General features: G+C 40.0%; 1 protein-coding gene across 1 annotated transcript in view; it reads left to right on the top strand.

Moving 5' to 3' along the window:
* Nucleotides 1-18,877, top strand: part of MAGI2 (membrane associated guanylate kinase, WW and PDZ domain containing 2) — a 1,284,239-nt gene that overhangs the window by 1,228,631 nt on the left and 36,731 nt on the right. The window contains exons 19-20 of the mRNA XM_035020443.1: nt 398-617; nt 1,253-1,396. Coding sequence (XP_034876334.1) covers nt 398-617; nt 1,253-1,396 — 364 coding nt within the window. The remainder of the gene's footprint in view (nt 1-397; nt 618-1,252; nt 1,397-18,877) is intronic.

Below are 18,877 nucleotides of genomic sequence, written 5' to 3'. Positions count from 1 at the left end.
TCTCATGGTTCGTCTACCCCTCCGATTTCCCCCGCTTCATTCTTCCCCTCCCACTACCTTCTTCTTCTTCTTTTTTTTTTTTTCTTAACATATATTGCATTATTTGTTTCAGAGGTACAGATCTGAGATTCAACAGTCTTGCACCATTCACAGCGCTTACCAGAGCACACACCCTCCCCAGTGTCCATCACCCAGTCACCCCATCCCTCCCACCCCACCCCCCACTCCAACAACACTCAGTTTGTTTCCTGCGTATCATCTATAGTTTTCTCAAAGTCCTGAACCCTCAAAAGGACCACCAAGAGCTGTGGCCCACACGTGCCTAGAGGTCATGTGATCATTCTCATCTCCTCAGAGTGCTGAGCTATCAGAGCAAATCCCATTTCCATTTATTTAGTTACAGGTCAGAAGTGAAAGCGAGGCAAGATGTGAAACCAGACATCCGACAGCCTCCGTTCACAGACTACAGGCAGCCGCCGCTGGACTACAGGCAGCCCCCGGGAGGGGACTACCAGCAACCCCCACCCTTGGACTACAGGCAGCCTCCCCTGCTGGACTACAGGCAGCACTCCCCGGACACCAGGCAATACCCTCTGGCGGACTACAGGCAGCCCCAGGTACCTCAGAGACCCCATTACATTTCCGTTTCCTAATGAGCAAACCTGTAATTCACACACACACACAAACACAGCTCTGATACATTTATTTATGGTACTCAACAGCAGGGAATGAGAAAACTCAAAGGCAAGATAATATCACTCAGGCCTATATGCAGTCATTAAGTTTGCCAAGGAAATGAATGAATACCAAAGTAAACACGCTCTACAGTAGTTTTTTATTTATTTATTTTTTAAAGATTTTATTTATCTGAGAGAGAGACAGAGATCGTGAGAGAGAGCACAAGCAGGGAGGAGGGAGAAGCAGGCCTCCGCTGAGCAGGGAGCCCGACATGGGACTCGATCCCAGGACCCTGGGATCATGACCTGAAGCCAACGCAGATGCTAAACCAACTGAGCCACCCAGGTGCCCCCACAGTGGTTTTTTTAATGACCAAAGCAACTGCATTCAGATCTTCTTGAACCTTTGGAATCTCGTCTTGCCTTTTACTAGATGGTGAAATCAGATTACTTTTTCTCACAATGTTACGTCACTGGGGACACATTAACCATAAGAGAGAAGAACAGAGAGACTGACCACAGAAGCTTCTCTAATATTAACAGCTGTTTATTCCATTTTCTCCCCAACTCTAAAGGATTTTGATTATTTCACTGTGGACATGGAGAAAGGAGCCAAAGGATTTGGATTCAGCATTCGTGGAGGAAGAGAATACAAAATGGATTTGTACGTGTTGAGATTGGCAGAAGATGGGCCCGCAATAAGGAATGGAAGGATGAGGGTAAGAACAGTCTCTTTTTATGGAACCACTTAATTCTGAAAGAAGAACCCACTGTAGTACAGAGTGCCAAATCAGGCGATTCAGCATGCAGGCTCGGCACAGGGCTTGCCTTCTTTCCATTGCATGACTCAGTGTCCTAAAGGTTTGGTCAAACGTTATTTAAGAATTGTATTATCTCTCATTTTCTTGAGTATAGCCTTCCAATTGGCAAATCTCTGTAATGTTTTAAAGATACAGTTTCTCTGAAGAGCAAACTAAAGAAAATGTAAAAGGTAACCTAAGAAATAGGTTAAATAGTAGTAAAAACACGGATCCATAATCTTTCCTATGGTTTGATGATATTTAGTTTTCATTTGAGAGTAAATCTTTTGAAATTTATTTTTTTGTTTTATGCTTTCTTTTCTCCAAGTTTATTAATCAAATGGTTCTGTGTTTCTTTGGAAAGATTTCTCTTGTGTTGACTGGTCTCTTGGCTTTGCTACTGGAAAAAAAAGGGGACTAGACTTCTTGGATACATGTTGTCCTTAAAAACGGTGGCATTTTCCAATGAGAGTGTAAGGTGAGGTGGAGTTTTTTAATATATAGCGATTTTGAGGCATCTGATTGATGGGTAACTGACTTTATCTAAAGGTACAAGACAAAACTTGGTAACAATATAGAATACTAGTCAGTGTCTCTCTCTGCCTCTCTTACTGCAAAATGGCCATTAGTAAACACATAATAAAGGTTAGCTATTATAAATAAAATCTGGAATTCATTCTTGCGCTCCCTCATTGTCCTTTAAATTAATACAGAAAAGCTGTGGTTCTTGGCTTCTGGAACCTCAGATTCTTGGGCTGAGCTCCACCAGCCACTTGCTCCCAAATAACTGAATGAATCTGTTATTCCTACCACCAAGTCTACCATTTCTGTGATTTTCATCCCCGGGTCCATGAATCATCCCCAGTGCAAAAGTAGGAAGAACATAAATCATGTCCATTTTTCTCCCTCCTTTCACAGTTCTTTGACAACTGGGAATTATCCAAGCTGGACTTCGAATCCAGGCAAGGGCTGAGCCTGTCAGGCTGTCTAGAGCCTGACAGCCCCTGCCTTGAGCCTCCTCTCACACCATCTATACAGGGTTTTAGATTAGGCAACCCGGCTTCCCTAAACACAGAAGGGCGCTATCTTAACATGCTGCAAAGCCAACTCACAAGGGATTAAATAAACCAAAATCTTTGTAGTGCAGGTAAAAGCCACACAGCACGAAGGCCATGAGTGAAGTGACCAGACCCTTTAGGAGAGAGGGTAGCCCACCCACCCCCACTTCAGACGTGGCCCGTGTGGTGGGTTCCAAACGGTGGCCACGTTTTTTAACAAATGATCTAAATGGCTGTTAATATATCCAGCACTCCCAGGGCATTGAAGCATAAATATGGAAGTACTCTCCTGTAAAAAGAATATTCCTTCTTAGAGAATTCAAACCAGAGCAGTCGTTCTCTGCTGGGTCCCTGGCGTCAGCATCACCTGGGAACATGTTATAAATGCAAATTCTGAGCCCCACCGCAGATCTACAGAATCAGAAGCTCTAGAAGTGGGGTCAACATTGTCTGAATCTCCCCCTGGTGAATCTGATGCAAGGTGAAGTTTGAGAACTTCTAACTGAGCCAGAGGGAAGCTGACTTGACAAGGTATGACAAAGATAGGATGTGTGTGGCTCTAGCTTTGTTAATTCCCCCCAGGTCTTGTCGAAGGAGATTTCCATCCTGTTCCAGCAGTTTAACTGAGGTTTTTAAATCCATGTAAACACAGATTTAGAATTTAGAATTTAGGCAGGTGCTCAATTTTATCAAAGAGGCTTTTTCTTCTGGCAAGTGATAAAAATGAGTCCTCTACCTGGGTTTCAGAAAATGGTGTTTTAACTACTTTTCACAGATTATAAAAATAAGCAATATTTTATAATTTTCCATGCCAGTTTTATGGAGCAACCTATTCTTCTGTGTACAAGCTATCTAAAAGGAATTATTATGGCTGGTTTGAGACAATATGGGTTAGTTTATCTGGGACTATAATATATATGTATTTCCAGCACTTAATTCTCAAAGAAAAGGAACCACTTGGGAGTCACAGAAATCCCATGGATAAAATTTTACTGGTTGATTTTATGTCCAATCTTTAAATTAAGGCTGGACACTTAGCAAGGATGGATGGAAGACTTTTTTTTCTGCTCTTTATGGATTATATTTAATACTCAAATGTTTGGGGGGATTTTCTCACTCATGGACCAGTGACTAACTGCCTGTCAGGGAAAGGGACAACTTCACCACGTTAAGTTCAAAGGTGTTCATATTATCTACTGTCAGAATTAGGTAACTATTTTATATCTGCATGGTTGTTCTTCATCATAGCACATAATTAAATCAGATCCTATTTTAATATTTATTATCAAATTTTAATCATTTAAGCTAATGTTTTCTACCTTCGTCTGTGCTTATCAAGAATTAGCTATAACCTATAATTCACAGATGTGTTTAAATTATTTTGTCAAGGACCAGGATCGATCAATATTTGCATGACTCAGTGGTTTGATTATTTTAAACTAATGCATAAACTGGATAACATAGGTTACCAATTTGGAAATTTTCCAATAAAATCAATCAGGGACCCATTTTTCCTCTTACTGTCAGATTCCCCCTTGATACCACTGGGGCCCAGATACATACACAGATCTTAATCATCCGAGCAGGTGATGCTTAGAAGACAGCTCTTTACTCCATGGATATTATGACTTGGTCGTAAAGCTCCAAGACTCCTGAGAAAAACAGGTGGACAAGAGATTCACGGGCTATCATTAAAAGTAAACTCAAGACGCAGAGAAGCTACCACTGGCTTCTTCCCAGCCTTTAAAACATGAAGGCACATTTCTCCTTGTCAATGTGATCCCTCCACCTTCAGTCTTAAACCGTCATTTCCTCTCCATGCAAACTAAACACACACCCACTGAATGATCAAGTAAGTGTGGAAAAGATTGCATTTCTCCCCCCTTTTCATGATCAGAAACAGAAGGAAATACCCAGTAGTGGCTGGGTGATGGACATTGGGGAGGGTATGGGCTATGAGCGCTGTGAATTGTGTAAGACTGTTGAATCACAGACCTGTACCCCTGAAACAAATAATACATTATACTATCAAGAAGAAGATAGCAGGAAGGGAAAAATGAAGGCGGGGGGGAATCGGAGGGGAGGATGAACCATGAGAGACTACGGACTCTGAGAAACTGAGGGTTCTAGAGGGAAGGGGGGTAGAGGGATGGGTTAGCCTGGTGATGGGTATTAAAGAGGGCACGTATTGAATGGAGCAGTGGGTGTTATACGCAAACAATGAATCATGGAACACTACATCAAAAACTAATGAGGTAATGTATGGTGATTAACCTAACATAAGAAAAGAAAAGAAAAGAAAAGAAACAGAAGGAAGAAGCCAGGTAATGATCTGATCATACCTGGATATCTTAGATGAAACACAGCATAATAGAATTGCTAAAATCAGAATTACTGTGAAAGAGCTGGATGATTCTGAGAAATCATTTCCTGTAACAACTAATGAATTACTAGGCCCTTGGGTCAGGGATGTAAATAATAGGACTTTTGAACACGTAGTTATGGCACCAGAGGTTAGCCTCTGAACCTGAGGCTTTTCCTGGGTCTTTTATGATAACCTTCATTGTAGGACAGTGGTGGCATGTGCCCGTTTAGTGGTACCAGAAAGCCAGGAGCGGTGGTGCCAGAGGGGGTGGTGAGCATGGGTATAAGGACATCCTCCTCACACTGGGGGTTCTAGGAAACTGTGGCACAAATACATATCTTTAAAGCATGTCCCAGGCGCCTGGGTGGCTCAGTCAGTTGAGTGTCTGACTCTTGATTTCAGCTCAGGTCATGATCTCAGGGTCGTGAGATCAAGCCCTGTGTTGGGGTGGAACCTGCTTAGGATTCTCTCTCCCTCTCCCTCTGCCCCTCCCCCCTCCATGTGCATGAGTGCGTGCGCGCGCTCTCTCTCTCTCTCGCTCTCTCGCTCTCTAAAAAAATAAAAAAGTTGAGCAGACAAAACATAATCTGTAAATGCAGAAAATACAGGGACTAGAAAATAGAAACATAACCATCATGTCTGATTGCTTTCTTCAGTCATTCGGGAAGGCTAATGTCATAAGAAAAACACAAACGACATTCAGTTTTTAAGGAAAAGTGTAAGAAGTTACTAGAAACTATTAATGGATATGTTTTAAAAAGAAGAGTGTTTTTAAGTTTGTAAAATAGTCTAATAAAGTTGAGAGGGATAAAATTTTCGTACTGATGAATAAATCTCTGGTACAAAGCTCTTAGGGACACAATGTAATTAAAAACTGAAAATAAATAGGAAACACAGGCAAAGAATAATGAATATACAAAATAATTTACTGGTGAAGCAGGGCATCTTAAGAAATCAAGAGACATTTGGAAGAAAGGATAGTAGTTCTAATCACGTAAATAAAGTCTGACTGTCAAGTTAAAAGAGAATCTGAAAGGAGACCAAGTTTGCTCTTGAAAAGGTAAAGTATTTTCCTGTTTCCATAAAACATAATATATTCCCCATTTCCATAAAACATACTTTCTATTATAAAAAAGAACATCATTTTTTAGCTTCATCACCTCAACAGCTGTGTAACAATTGTATATGCCTTTTTAGCATCAAATAAGCTTATTTATAAAATGGCTTACCTTCTTGAAATTCATATGCACAAGTCTGCCTGCAGTGGGACTCAGGGTGACCTAAAAAATCTTGGTAGACTGAACAAGTGCAAATAGGATATTGTTTATCCATCTTTTTTGGGGGGGGGCTTTTATTTAAATTCCAATTAGGTAACATACAGTATAATATTAGTTTCAGGTGTACAATTTAGTGATTCAATACTTAACATTTAACACCCAGTGCTCATCACAACAAGTGCACTCCATAATCCCCATCACCTATTTCCCCCATCCCCCAAACCCCACCCCAGTTCTGTTGACCATCAATTTGTTCTCTATAGTTAAGAGTCTGTTTCTTGGTCTGCCTCTCTTTTTTTCCCCTATGATCATTTGTTTTTGTTTCCTAAACTCCACATATGAATGAAATCATATGGTACTCGTCTTTCTCTGACTGGCTTACTTGCTTAGCATAATACACTGCATCCGTGTCATTACAAATGGCAAGACTTCATTCTTATTGATGGCTGAGTAATATTCATATATACATATATATACACATATATATATATAAACACCACATTTTCTTTATCTATTCATCAGTCAATGGGCATTTGGGCTCGTTCCATAGTTTGGCTATTGTTGATAATGCTTCTATAAACATCAGAGTGCATGTATCCCTTTGAATCAGTATTTTTGTGTCCTTTGGGGAAATACCTAGTAGTGCAATTGCTGGATCATATGGCAGTTCTATTTTTGTAGGTATAAACACTAGCAATGATTCAAGCACCCACAAACCCTAGCCCTGCTTGAAAACAGAATATGACCAAACTCCCATGACTCAACTTTCCCACACACTCCAGCCCCCAGGGAACCACCACTCTAAACAAACACTTATCATTCCTTCCGGTTTTACTACAGATGTGTGTATCTCTCAACTATATTATTTATTTAGTTTTGCACACTTTGGGAACTTTATATAAATGAATCATATTGTACATGTCCTTCTCTGTGGTTTGCTTTTTATACTTTATATTCATAAGACTCATTCAAGTTGATGCATGAAGCTATAGTTCACTTATTTTCACCACTGCAAATCATTCCATTGTATGAATATGCTATAGTTGATAGTAGTTACCCATGGAGATTTGAGATTTTGCCATGTCAATGGACATTTGAGTTGAGCTTTTCGTAACCTAACACAATCCTTATACATGTTTCCTGCTACACATATGCAAGAATTTTTCTAGACTAGACTATATACCTAGGTGGGCACATATTTAACTTAACTAAATAACACAAAAATATTTTCCTAAGTGGTGATACAAATTTATACACATATGAACAGTATAAAAGATTTTCCCCTACTATACATCCTCATAAAACTTCAGTTTCAAGCTTTTAATAGGTAGATAGAAAATGACACATCATTTAGGCTTGAATTTGCATTTCTTGATTAAATATGGTGTTCATCATCTTTTCTTATGTTTATTGGGCTTTTGTGTTTTCTCTTAAATAAAAATGCCTATTCATATATTTTCCCTATTTTCTGTTGAATTGTTTCTTCTTTTCATTTGATTTTGGAAGTGTTCATATGTTCTTAATGATAGTTTTTCATCAATTGCTATATTGCAAATATCTTACTCCAGTTAATGACTTGTAGTTTCACTTTCTTTATGATGCACTTTGGTAAATAGCCTTAATTTTAGTGTAATTGACTTAATAAACCCTTTCCTTCATAGTTTCCACTTTCTGTGTCATCTTTGAAAAAAATTATTCCCTAACTCATATTCCTAAAGATTTCCTATATCTTTCTCTAAAAGTTTTATAGTTTTGCTTTTCATTTCTAAGTCTTTAATCACCGAGAATTGATTTCCTGTGTAGTATAAGGAAGAAACCCAGTTTCGGTTTTTCTGTATGGATAACCACCTGTCACAGCATCATTTGTCGAATGCCCCTTGTTTTCCCCCAATCTGCAATGATAGCCCTATAATAAATAAAATTTCTATATGCAATGGTCTGTTTATAGATATTACACTGTTCTGCTGTTCTGTCTATGCCCACATCGACACTCTACTTATCTACCTTTTAATAAGTCTTGACTTTTGATAGAAAAACTGCCCATCCGCTCATCCCCAGACACACATCTTTTTTTTTTTTTTAAAGATTTTATTTATTTATTTGAGAGAGAGAATGAGAGACAGAGAGCACGAGAGGGAAGGGGGCAGAGGGAGAAGCAGACTCCCTGTTGAGCAGGGAGCCCGATGTGGGACTCGATCCCGGGACTCCAGGATCATGACCTGAGCCGAAGGCAGTCACTTAACCAACTGAGCCACCCAGGCGCCCCCAGACACACATCTTAATTCTTCAGGTGTGTCTGGTTGTTCTTGGATCTTTGCCCTTCCATATAAATTTTTTAGAATTTGCTGGTGCTATTAGGATTTTTATTGGAATTGTTTGGAATCTATAAAGAAGTGGGAAAACTCTATAATATTTATAATATTTATAATATCGAATCTTTCTATCCATGAACATGATTTAATCCATTTATTTTGGTTTTCCTTAAACTGCTCAAAGTTTATAGTTTTTTCCGTAACATGTCTGCAAATATTTTGCTAGATTGCTTCCAGGCACTTTGTTTTATTTTTGTTCTTATATATAGATTTTTATTTATTTATTTAATTAATTAATTTATTTATTTATTTTGAGAGAGAGAGAAAGAGAGCCCACGTGTGTGAGCATGGGGGAGGGGCAGAGGGAGAGAGAGAGAGAGAAAGAGAGAGAATCCTAAGCAGGCTCTGTACTCCGTACTAAGCCCAACGTGGGTTCAGTCTCACAACATTGAGATCATGACCTGAGCCGAAATCAAGAGTCAGATGCTCAACTAACTGAGGCATCCAGGCACCCTGATATATAGTATTTTTTAATGTAATATTAAGATAAACTGTTACCAGTAGAAAGAAAGAGAATTGATTTTTGTATGTTGATCAATCGTTATCATGCAAAATTACTAAACTCTTTTATTAATTCAAGTCATTTATCTGTAGCTACCTCCGGATTTTCTGCATAGGTAAACACATTTTCTGCAAATAATGAGAGTTCTGTGTCTTTTAAGTTCTTTTACTTTTTTTTCTTATTTTACTGCACATGTTCAACTTCCAATGTGACTCTAAATAGAAGTGGTCAAAGCAAGCACTCTTGTTCTATTTCTAATCTTAAAGGGAATGCTTTTAACATTTCACCACTAAACACAATGTTTAATGAGTTTATACAGATAACCTTTAACAGATTAAGAATGTTCCCTTTTATTACTCGTTTGCTAGAGAGTTTATTAGGAATTCATGTTGAATTTTATGTACTATTTCCATGTCCATGGGAAGTGTCATATGATCTTTTTCCTTAACATGCTGATTAATATGATTAATCATATTTGTGGGTTTTTATGTTATTATCACTCTTGATTTCCTCAGATAAATCCTACTTATCCATAGTGATCTTTTTATGCATTGCTCAATTCAGTTTCTGATAATTCCTTTAGGATATTTGTATCTTTGTTCTTGAGTAAGATCGGCCTGAAATTTTTTCTTATACTGTGGTTGAATGATTTTGACATTAATGTTATTCTAGCCTTATAAAGTGAGAAGGAATAATCCTTTCTGTGTTTTTCATTTTGATCCGGTCTGGGAAAGCTTATGTAAGTTGAGAAATGTCCTTGCATGTTAGATAGAATGCACCCGTAAATCCATCCAAACCTTGTGTTCTTTCTTCATGTGAAAATTTTAAATCACTAACTACATTTCTATAAGAACTAGGATATTCTTCAGGTTTTCTATTTCTTTTTAAGTTAATTCTAATAAATTTCCTTTTTCTTTTTTTTTTATTTTATTCTTATGTTAATCCCCATACATTACATCATTAGTTTTAGATGAAGTGTTCCATGATTCATTGTTTGTGCACAACACCCAGTGCTCCATGCAGAATGTGCCCTCCTCAATACCACCACCAGGCTAACCCATCCTCCCACCCCCCTCCCCTCTAGAACCCTCAGTTTGTTTTTCAGAGTCTATCATCTCTCATGGTTCGTCTACCCCTCCGATTTCCCCTGCTTCATTCTTCCCCTCCCGCTACCTTCTTCTTCTTTTTTTTTTTCTTAACATATACTGCATTATTTGTTTCAGAGGTACAGATCTGAGATTCAACAGTCTTGCACAATTCACAGCGCTTACCAGAGCACACACCCTCCCCAGTGTCCATCACCCAGTCACCCCATCCCTCCCACCCCACCCCCCACTCCAACAACACTCAGTTTGTTTCCTGCGATTAAGAATTCCTCATATCAGTGAGATCATATGATACATGTCTTTCTCTGTTTGACTTATTTCACTCAACATAATACCCTCCAGTTCCATCCACATCGTTGCAAATGGCAAGATCTCATTCCTTTTGATGGCTGCATAATATTCCATTGTATATATATACCACATCTTCTTTATCCATTCATCTGTCGATGGACATCTTGGCTCTTTCCACAGTTTGGCTATTGTGGACATTGCTGCTATAAACATCGGGGTGCACGTAGCCCTTCGGATCCCTACTTTTGTATCTTTGGGGTAAATACCCAGTAGTGCAATTGCTGGATCATATGGTAGCTCTATTTTCAACTTTTTGAGGAACCTCCATACAGTTTTCCAGAGTGGCTGCACCAGCTTGCATTCCCACCAACAGTGGAGGAGGGTTTCCCTTTCTCCGCATCCCCGCCAACATCTGTCGTTTCCTGACTTGTTAATTTTAGCCATTCTGACTGGTGTGAGGTGGTATCTCATTGAGGTTTTGATTTGGATTTCCCTGATGCTGAGCGATATTGAGCACTTTTTCATGTGTCTGTTGGCCATTTGGATGTCTTCTTTGGAAAAATGTCTCTTCATGTCTTCTGCCCATTTCTTCATTGGATTCTTTGTTCTTTGGGTGTTGAGTTTGATGAGTTCTTTATAGATTTTGGATACTAGCCCTTTATCTGATATGTCATTTGCAAATATCTTCTCCCATTCTGTCGGTTGTCTTTTGGTTTTGTTGACTGTTTCCTTTGCTGTGCAAAAGCTTTTTATCTTGATGAAGTCCCAATAGTTCATTTTTGCCCTTGCTTCCCTTGCCTTTGGCGATGTTTCTAGGAAGAAGTTGCTGCGGCTGAGGTCAAAGAGGTTGCTGCCTGTGTTCTCCTTTAGGATTTGGATGGACTCCTGTCTCATATTGAGGTCTTTCAACCATTTGGAGTCTATTTTTGTGTGTGGTGTAAGGAAATGGTCCAGTTTCATTCTTCTGCATGTGGCTATCCAATTTTCCCAACACCATTTGTTGAAGAGACTGTCTTTGTTCCATTGGACATTCTTTCCTGCTTTGTCGAAGATGAGTTGACCATAGAGTTGAGGGTCCATTTCTGGGCTCTCTATTCTGTCCCATTGATCTATGTGTCTGTTTTTGTGCCAGTACCATGCTGTCTTGATGATGACAGCTTTGTAATAGAGCTTGAAGTCCGGAATTGTGATGCCGCCGGCTTTGCTTTTCTTTTTCAATATTCCTCTGGCTATGCGGGGTCTTTTCTGGTTCCATACAAATTTTAGGATTATTTGTTCCATTTCTTTGAAAAAAGTGGATGGTATTTTGATGGGGATTGCATTGAATGTGTAGATTGCTCTAGGTAGCATTGACATCTTCACAATATTTGTTCTTCCAATCCATGAGCATGGAACGTTTTTCCATTTCTTTGTGTCTTCCTCAATTTCTTTCATGAGTATTTTATAGTTTTCTGAGTACAGATCCTTTGTCTCTTTGGTTAGATTTATTCCTAGGTATCTTATGGTTTTGGGTGCAATTGTAAATGGGATCGACTCCTTAATTTCTCTTTCTTCTGTCTTGTTGTCGGTGTATAGGAATGCCACTGACTTCTGTGCATTGATTTTATATCCTGCCACTTTACTGAATTCCTGTATGAGTTCTAGCAGTTTTGGGGTGGAGTCTTTGGGGTTTTCCACATAAAGTATCATATCATCTGCAAAGAGTGAGAGTTTGACTTCTTCTTTGCCAATTTGGATGCCTTTGATTTCTTTTTGTTGTCTGATTGCTGTGGCTAGGACTTCCAATACTATGTTGAATAGCAGTGGTGATAGTGGACATCCCTGCCATGTTCCTGACCTTGGGGGAAAGCTCTCAGTTTTTCCCCATTGAGAATAATATTTGCTGTAGGTTTTTCATAGATGGCTTTTATGATATTGAGGTATGTACCCTCTATCCCTATACTCTGAAGAGTTTTGATCAAGAAAGGATGCTGTACTTTGTCAAAAGCTTTTTCTGCATCTATTGAGAGGATCATATGATTCTTGTCCTTTCTTTTGTTAATGTATTGTATCACATTGATTGATTTGCGGATGTTGAACCAACCTTGCAGCCCAGGGATAAATCCCACTTGGTCGTGGTGAATAATCCTTTTAATGTACTGTTGGATCCTATTGGCTAGTATTTTGGTGAGAATTTTTGCATCCATGTTCATCAGGGATATTGGTCTGTAATTCTCCTTTTTGATGGGGTCTTTGTCTGGTTTGGGGATCAAGGTAATGCTGGCCTCATAAAATGAGTTTGGAAGTTTTCCTTCCGTTTCTATTTTTTGGAACAGTTTCAGAAGAATAGGTATTAATTCTGCTTTAAATGTTTGGTAGAATTCCCCTGGGAAGCCATCTGGCCCTGGGCTTTTGTTTTTTGGGAGATTTTTGATGACTGCTTCCATTTCCTTAGTGGTTATAGGTCTGTTCAGGTTTTCTGTTTCTTCCTGGTTCAGTTTTGGTAGTTGATACATCTCTAGGAATGCATCCATCTCTTCCAGGTTATCTAATTTGCTGGCATAGAGTTGCTCATAATAGGTTCTTATAATTGTTTGTATTTCTTTGTTGTTGGTTGTGATCTCTCCTCTTTCATTCTTGATTTTGTTGATTTGGGTCATTTCTCTTCTCTTTTTGATAAGTCTGGCCAGGGGTTTATCAATCTTGTTAATTCTTTCAAAGAACCAGCTCCTAGTTTCGTTGATCTGTTCTACTGTTCTTTTAGTTTCTATTTCATTGATTTCTGCTCTGATCTTTATTATTTCTCTTCTCCTGCTGGGTTTAGGCTTTATTTGCTGTTCTTTCTCCAGCTCCTTTAGGTGTAGGGTTAGGTTGTGTACTTGAGACCTTTCTTGTTTCTTGAGAAAGGCTTGTATTGCTATATACTTTCCTCTTAGGACTGCCTTTGCTGCATCCCAAAGATTTTGAATAGTTGTGTTTTCATTTTCATTGGTTTCCATGTATTTTTTTAATTCTTCTTTAATTTCGTGGTTGACCCATTCATTCTTCAGTAGGATGCTCTTTAGCCTCCATGTATTTGAGTTCTTTCCGACTTTCCTCTTGTGATTGAGTTCTAGTTTCAAAGCATTGTGATCTGAAAATAGGCAGGGAATGATCCCAATCTTTTGGTACCGGTTGAGACCTGATTTATGACCTAGGATGTGATCCATTCTGGAGAATGTTCCATGGGCACTAGAGAAGAATGTGTATTCCGTTGCTTTGGGGTGGAATGTTCTGAATATGTCTGTGAAGTCCATTTGGTCCAGTGTGTCATTTAAAGTCTTTATTTCCTTGTTGATCTTTTGCTTAGACGATCTGTCCATTTCAGTGAGGGGGGTGTTAAAGTCCCCCACTATTATTGTATTGTTGTCAATGTGTTTCTTTGCTTTTGTTATTAATTGCCTTATATAACTGGCTGCTCCCATGTTAGGGGCATAGATATTTACAATTGTTAAATCTTCTTGTTGGATAGATCCTTTAAGTATGATATAGTGTCCTTCCTCATCTCTTATTACAGTCTTTGGTTTAAAATCTAATTTGTCTGATATAAGGATTGCCACCCCAGCTTTCTTTTGGTGTCCATTAGCATGGTAAATGGTTTTCCACACCCTCACTTTCAATCTGGGGGTGTCTTTGGTTCTAAAATGAGTCTCTTGCAGACAGCATATCGATGGGTCTTGTTTTTTAATCCAGTCTGTTAGCCTGTGTCTTTTGATTGGGGCATTGAGCCCATTTACATTCAGGGTAACTATTGAAAGATAGGAATTTAGTGCCATTGTATTGCCTGTAAGGTGACTGTTACCATATATTGTCTGTGTTCCTTTCTGGTCTATGTTGCTTTTAGGCTCTCTCTTTGCTTAGAGGACCCCTTTCAAGATTTCCTGTAGGGCTGGTTTTGTGTTTGCAAATTCCTTTAGTTTTTGTTTGTCCTGGAAGCTTTTTATCTCTCCTTCAATTTTCAATGACAGCCTAGCTGGATAGAGTATTCTTGGCTGCATATTTTTCTCATTTAGTGCTCTGAATATATCCTGCCAGTCCTTTCTGGCCTGCCAGGTCTCTGTGGATAGGTCTGTTGCCAATCTAATGTTTCTACCCTTGTAGGTTACATATCTCTTCTCCCGAGCTGCTTTCAGGATTTTCTCTTTGTCTATGAGACTCGTGAGTTTTACTATTAGATGTCGGGGAGTTGACCTATTTTTATTGATTTTGAGAGGGGTTCTCTGTGCTTCCTGGATTTTCATGCCTGTTTCTTTCCCCAAATTAGGGAAGTTCTCTGCTATAATTTGCTCCATTATACCTTCTGGCCCTCTCTCTCTTTCTTCTTCTTCTGGGATCCCAATTATTCTAATGTTGTTTCGTCTTATGGTATCGCTTATCTCTCGAATTCTGCCCTCGTGATCCAGTAGTTGTTTATCTCTCTTTTTCTCAGCTTCTTTATTTTCCATCATTTCATCTTCTATATTACTGATTCTCTCTTCTGCCTCATTTATTCTAGCACTTAGCGCCCCCATTTTTGATTGCACCTCATTAATAGCCTTTTTGATTTCTACTTGGTTGGATTTTAGCTCTTTTACTTCTCCAGAAAGGGTTTCTCTAATAACTTCCATATTTTTTTCAAGCCCAGCTAGTATCTTTAAAGTGATGATTCTGAACTCTAGATCTGACATCGTACTAATCTCCGTATTGAGTAGGTCCCTGGCAGTCGGTACTACCTCTTGTTCTTTTTGTTGAGGTGATTTTTTCCATCTCGTCATTTTGTGCAGAGGAGAATAGATTAATAAGAGAACAAAATGCTAGCAGAGTAACCACGTCCCTAGAAAATATACTTTAAACAAATCAGAAAAGACCTGAAGCAGTGGGATAAGAAAGGGAAAGAGAGAAAAAAGAAAAAGAAAAAAAAGAAAAAGATAAAGATAAAAACAAAAACAAACAAAACAAAACAACAACAACAGAAGAAAAACCAGAATGTGATCAAATATGATCTATATGGTATATAGATCAGTGCCACACACTAGATTTGGGGTGTATTTTGGTCTTTTAGAAGAAAGTGCCTCCCAAAATTTTAAAGAAAGAAAAACTTATATATGTACAAAAATAAGGGTTGATATGATGAAGGGATGGAATATGACTGTAAAAATGGAAATTATAAAAAATTTTATAAAAGGAATTGATAAGAAGTTGTTTGAAAAGGAAAGAAGTTGTTTGAAAAAAGAAAAAAGAAAAAGATAAAAAAAAAAGGGAGAGGATGTGATCAGGCAGGGGAATAGGAAACACCATATACTAGAGATTTAGGGTATATTTTAATCTGTTAGAAGAAACTATCTCAAAATTTTAAAGAGAGAACAACTTATATATATAAGCTAAAAATATGGGTAACTACTATGAAGGGATAGAATATGACTCTAAAAATGAAAAATAAAAATGTTTTTTTTAAAAAAGGGATTGATAAGATGTTGGTTGAAAAGGGGAAAAAGAAAAATCCAAAAAGAAATAAAAAGACAAAAAAGACAGTTAAAAAAAATTAAGTTTAAAAGACTAAAGAATCATGGTAAAAAAGCCGTGAATTCTATGTGCAGTATTCCCCTAGCGCTGGCGTTCTGCCGTTCTCATTGATCGGTAAACTTGGTCTTGGCCGGCTGTTCTCGCTGATCTTCTGGGGAGGGGCCTGTTGCCGTGGTTTCCAAATGTCTCTGCCGGAGGCGGAATTGCCCCGCCCTTGCCCCCTCCCGGCTAAGTCATCTGCTCGGGTTTGCTCTCCGGGGCTTTTGTTTCCTGCGAGCTTTCCGTACAGCTTTGGAGGCGGAAAGTGAAAATGGCAGCCTCCCAATCTCCGCTCTGGAGGAGCCGAGAGCTCGGGGCCCTGCTCCTCATTGAGCCCCCAGAGAAAAGCCGTCAGTCACTCCCGTCTCCCCAGTCTCCGGCCGCACCCCGTGCTCGCCCAGCCTGTGACCGCGCGTTTCTATCTCTGGCACCGGATCCCGGGTGGAGTCTCCAAACCCAGCAGATCCCTGCGGTGCGCTCCCGTGCAGCTCCTCCCGGGGGAGGAAGGTGAGTCTCCCCGGATCTGCCGCTCGTTGGGTCCCTGCTGGAGGAGCAGGGGCCCGACTGTGCCGCGCATCACGGTTTATGGCCACCCCGAGCTGAGAGCCCGCGCCTGGGCTCCGCCTCTGCAGCCGGCTTCCCTGCTCCGTTACCTGGGAGCTCGGCCACACTCAGGCACCCCCGGTCTTTCTGTGACCCTGAGGGTCCTGAGACCACACTGTCCCAGAGGGTTCCATCCCCCGCTTAGCCACCAGAGTGACGTCCCTCGGCGGAGCAGACTTTTAAAAGTTCCGATTTTGTGCTCCGCGGCTCTATCACTTGCCAGAAGCGGCGACGGAGGCCCCTCCCCCGCCATCTATCCTCCCGAATATCGCCACGGATTCACTTCTCCGCACGTCCTACCTTCCAGAAAGTGGTCGCTTTTCTGATGAGAGAGTTGTTGCTCTTCTTTTCTTCGATCTCCTGTTGAGTTTGTAGGTGTTCAGAATGGTTTGATCCCTATCCAGCTGAATTCCTGGGACCAGACGAAATCCAGGTCTCCCACTCCTCCGCCATCTTGCTCCCCCCTAAATTTCCTTTTTCTAATAATTTGCCTATTCCATCTTAGTTTCCAAAGTGTTTATATTATCTTATTATATTTTTAATGTCTGAAGGATTTGTTTTTATGTTCCCATCTCATTTATTTGACCACTGTTTATTTGTGCATTCTTTGTTTTATCTTTATTAATTGAGCCAGAGATTTGTCCATTTTTTAATTTTTTTACAGAACCAGCTTACATATTTGTTCTCTTGCTTATTCATTACTATTTTTATATTTAGTATTTCTCTCCCTCCATTTTCTTTTACTCTGTTATTTTTATTGCTCCTTAAGTTGGATGCTTAGATCAGTAATTCTCCATTTTTCTTCATTCTATTAATAATGTATGAATTTAAGGCTGTAGTTTTGATATGTAGTATGTTCATGATTTTAAGTTCTAAATACATTTTCATTTCCACTGTGATTTCCTCTTTGACTCATAGATCATTTAGAAAGTGCTCTTGTTTTTGTATTTTTAAATGTATGGGGATTTTCTGGTTAGTTGTTTATTCTTGATTTCTAATGAGTCCTTGCCCCTCCCACAGGCTAAGTCTGTGTGCTCTCAGGGCCTCGTGATGCACTCACTACTGGGTTCTGGGCAAAGAGAAGCATGGTGTCCTCCTTACCCTCTGCCACCTCAGCAGTGTAGAAGCTCTGCTTGGGCCCACAGTCTCAGAAAGAGGGAGGGAGGGTCCCAAATTCACATGCCTGCCTGGGCCAGGCAGGGAACATGAATGTGTGAGGCATGGAGAGCCTTTGCCCCTTCTGAGGAGCAGCCACTATGAGCCCAGGCCAACTGTTGATCAACGGGGATGCTGGCTTCCTCCTTCTAAGTCTTTGATCTTTCAAGAGAAAGCAAAAATCCATATTTTTAAGAATCAACCAGACTTGAAAAAATGTTCTTTCTTAATTTAAAAAAGGTGTACATGTGAAACAAAGCAAGTCTGCAGGCAATGTGTGGATCCCAGCTACCTTATTTTTGTCAGTGTTGTAAACAGATACTAGGGCAAGAAGAAGGTGGAGTAGCTGTGGGCAGGGAGGCTGAGACTGTTCCTACACCTGCAGGTCCTACACCTATGGGTCCCAGCACAGCCAGTCAAAACTGTTCCAGGATGGCCCGTGTCTGTTAGAAGACACCAATGCAGAAATGTGTGAAATGCCCTAGAAATGGGCATACTGAGAAAACCGGCATAATCTGCAGCTCTTAGGCCTCATCTTTGTATTTGAAATTTTAAAGCTGGTTTTCATTCCCAGGAAACGTATTTTGGTGGCTCAGATAGATTCCTTTGCATTTGTCATCTCCAGCCAGATGTAAGAGGGGACTGCTCTGGGAGGGGACGCATTTAATAGTACGCAGATTCCTGGTGACCCCTTAGAAGAATCCTACCTTATCTTCGCCGAGACTGAGGGTGCTTGTCTGGGCCACAAATGAGGGGGCCAGCCCAGCTGGAGGCTCTGCCTGAATCTGGGGAGGAGCCCTCTTCACACCGTGCTCATCGTGCTCATTCTGCCATTGAGCTTGAATGCCATGACACAGTGTCTTGAATTAATATGCCCTTGGATCCAGAGAATCAAAGCAGCGAGGCTGTCTCCCTTAGCAACAAGAGACTCTCACACACACACAATTTCCCAGGGGAAAAAGTTGGGTAAAAATAGCGATATACGCCCATCAGTGGGTCTATCTCAGTCTGAAGCCTCTGGTCACCGTCATAGGCTGAAGAAGGCATGCGCTTTGCTTGTTTCCAGTCGGTTCGTCCGAGATATTTTCATTGTCTCCAGCCCACTCAGTTGC

Source organism: Mirounga leonina, unplaced genomic scaffold, assembly GCF_011800145.1.
Source record: "Mirounga leonina isolate KUSES-001 unplaced genomic scaffold, KU_Mleo_1.0 Mir_174, whole genome shotgun sequence".
NCBI classification, from domain to species: Eukaryota; Metazoa; Chordata; class Mammalia; order Carnivora; family Phocidae; genus Mirounga; species Mirounga leonina.
This window is presented reverse-complemented; position numbering and strand designations above follow the sequence as displayed.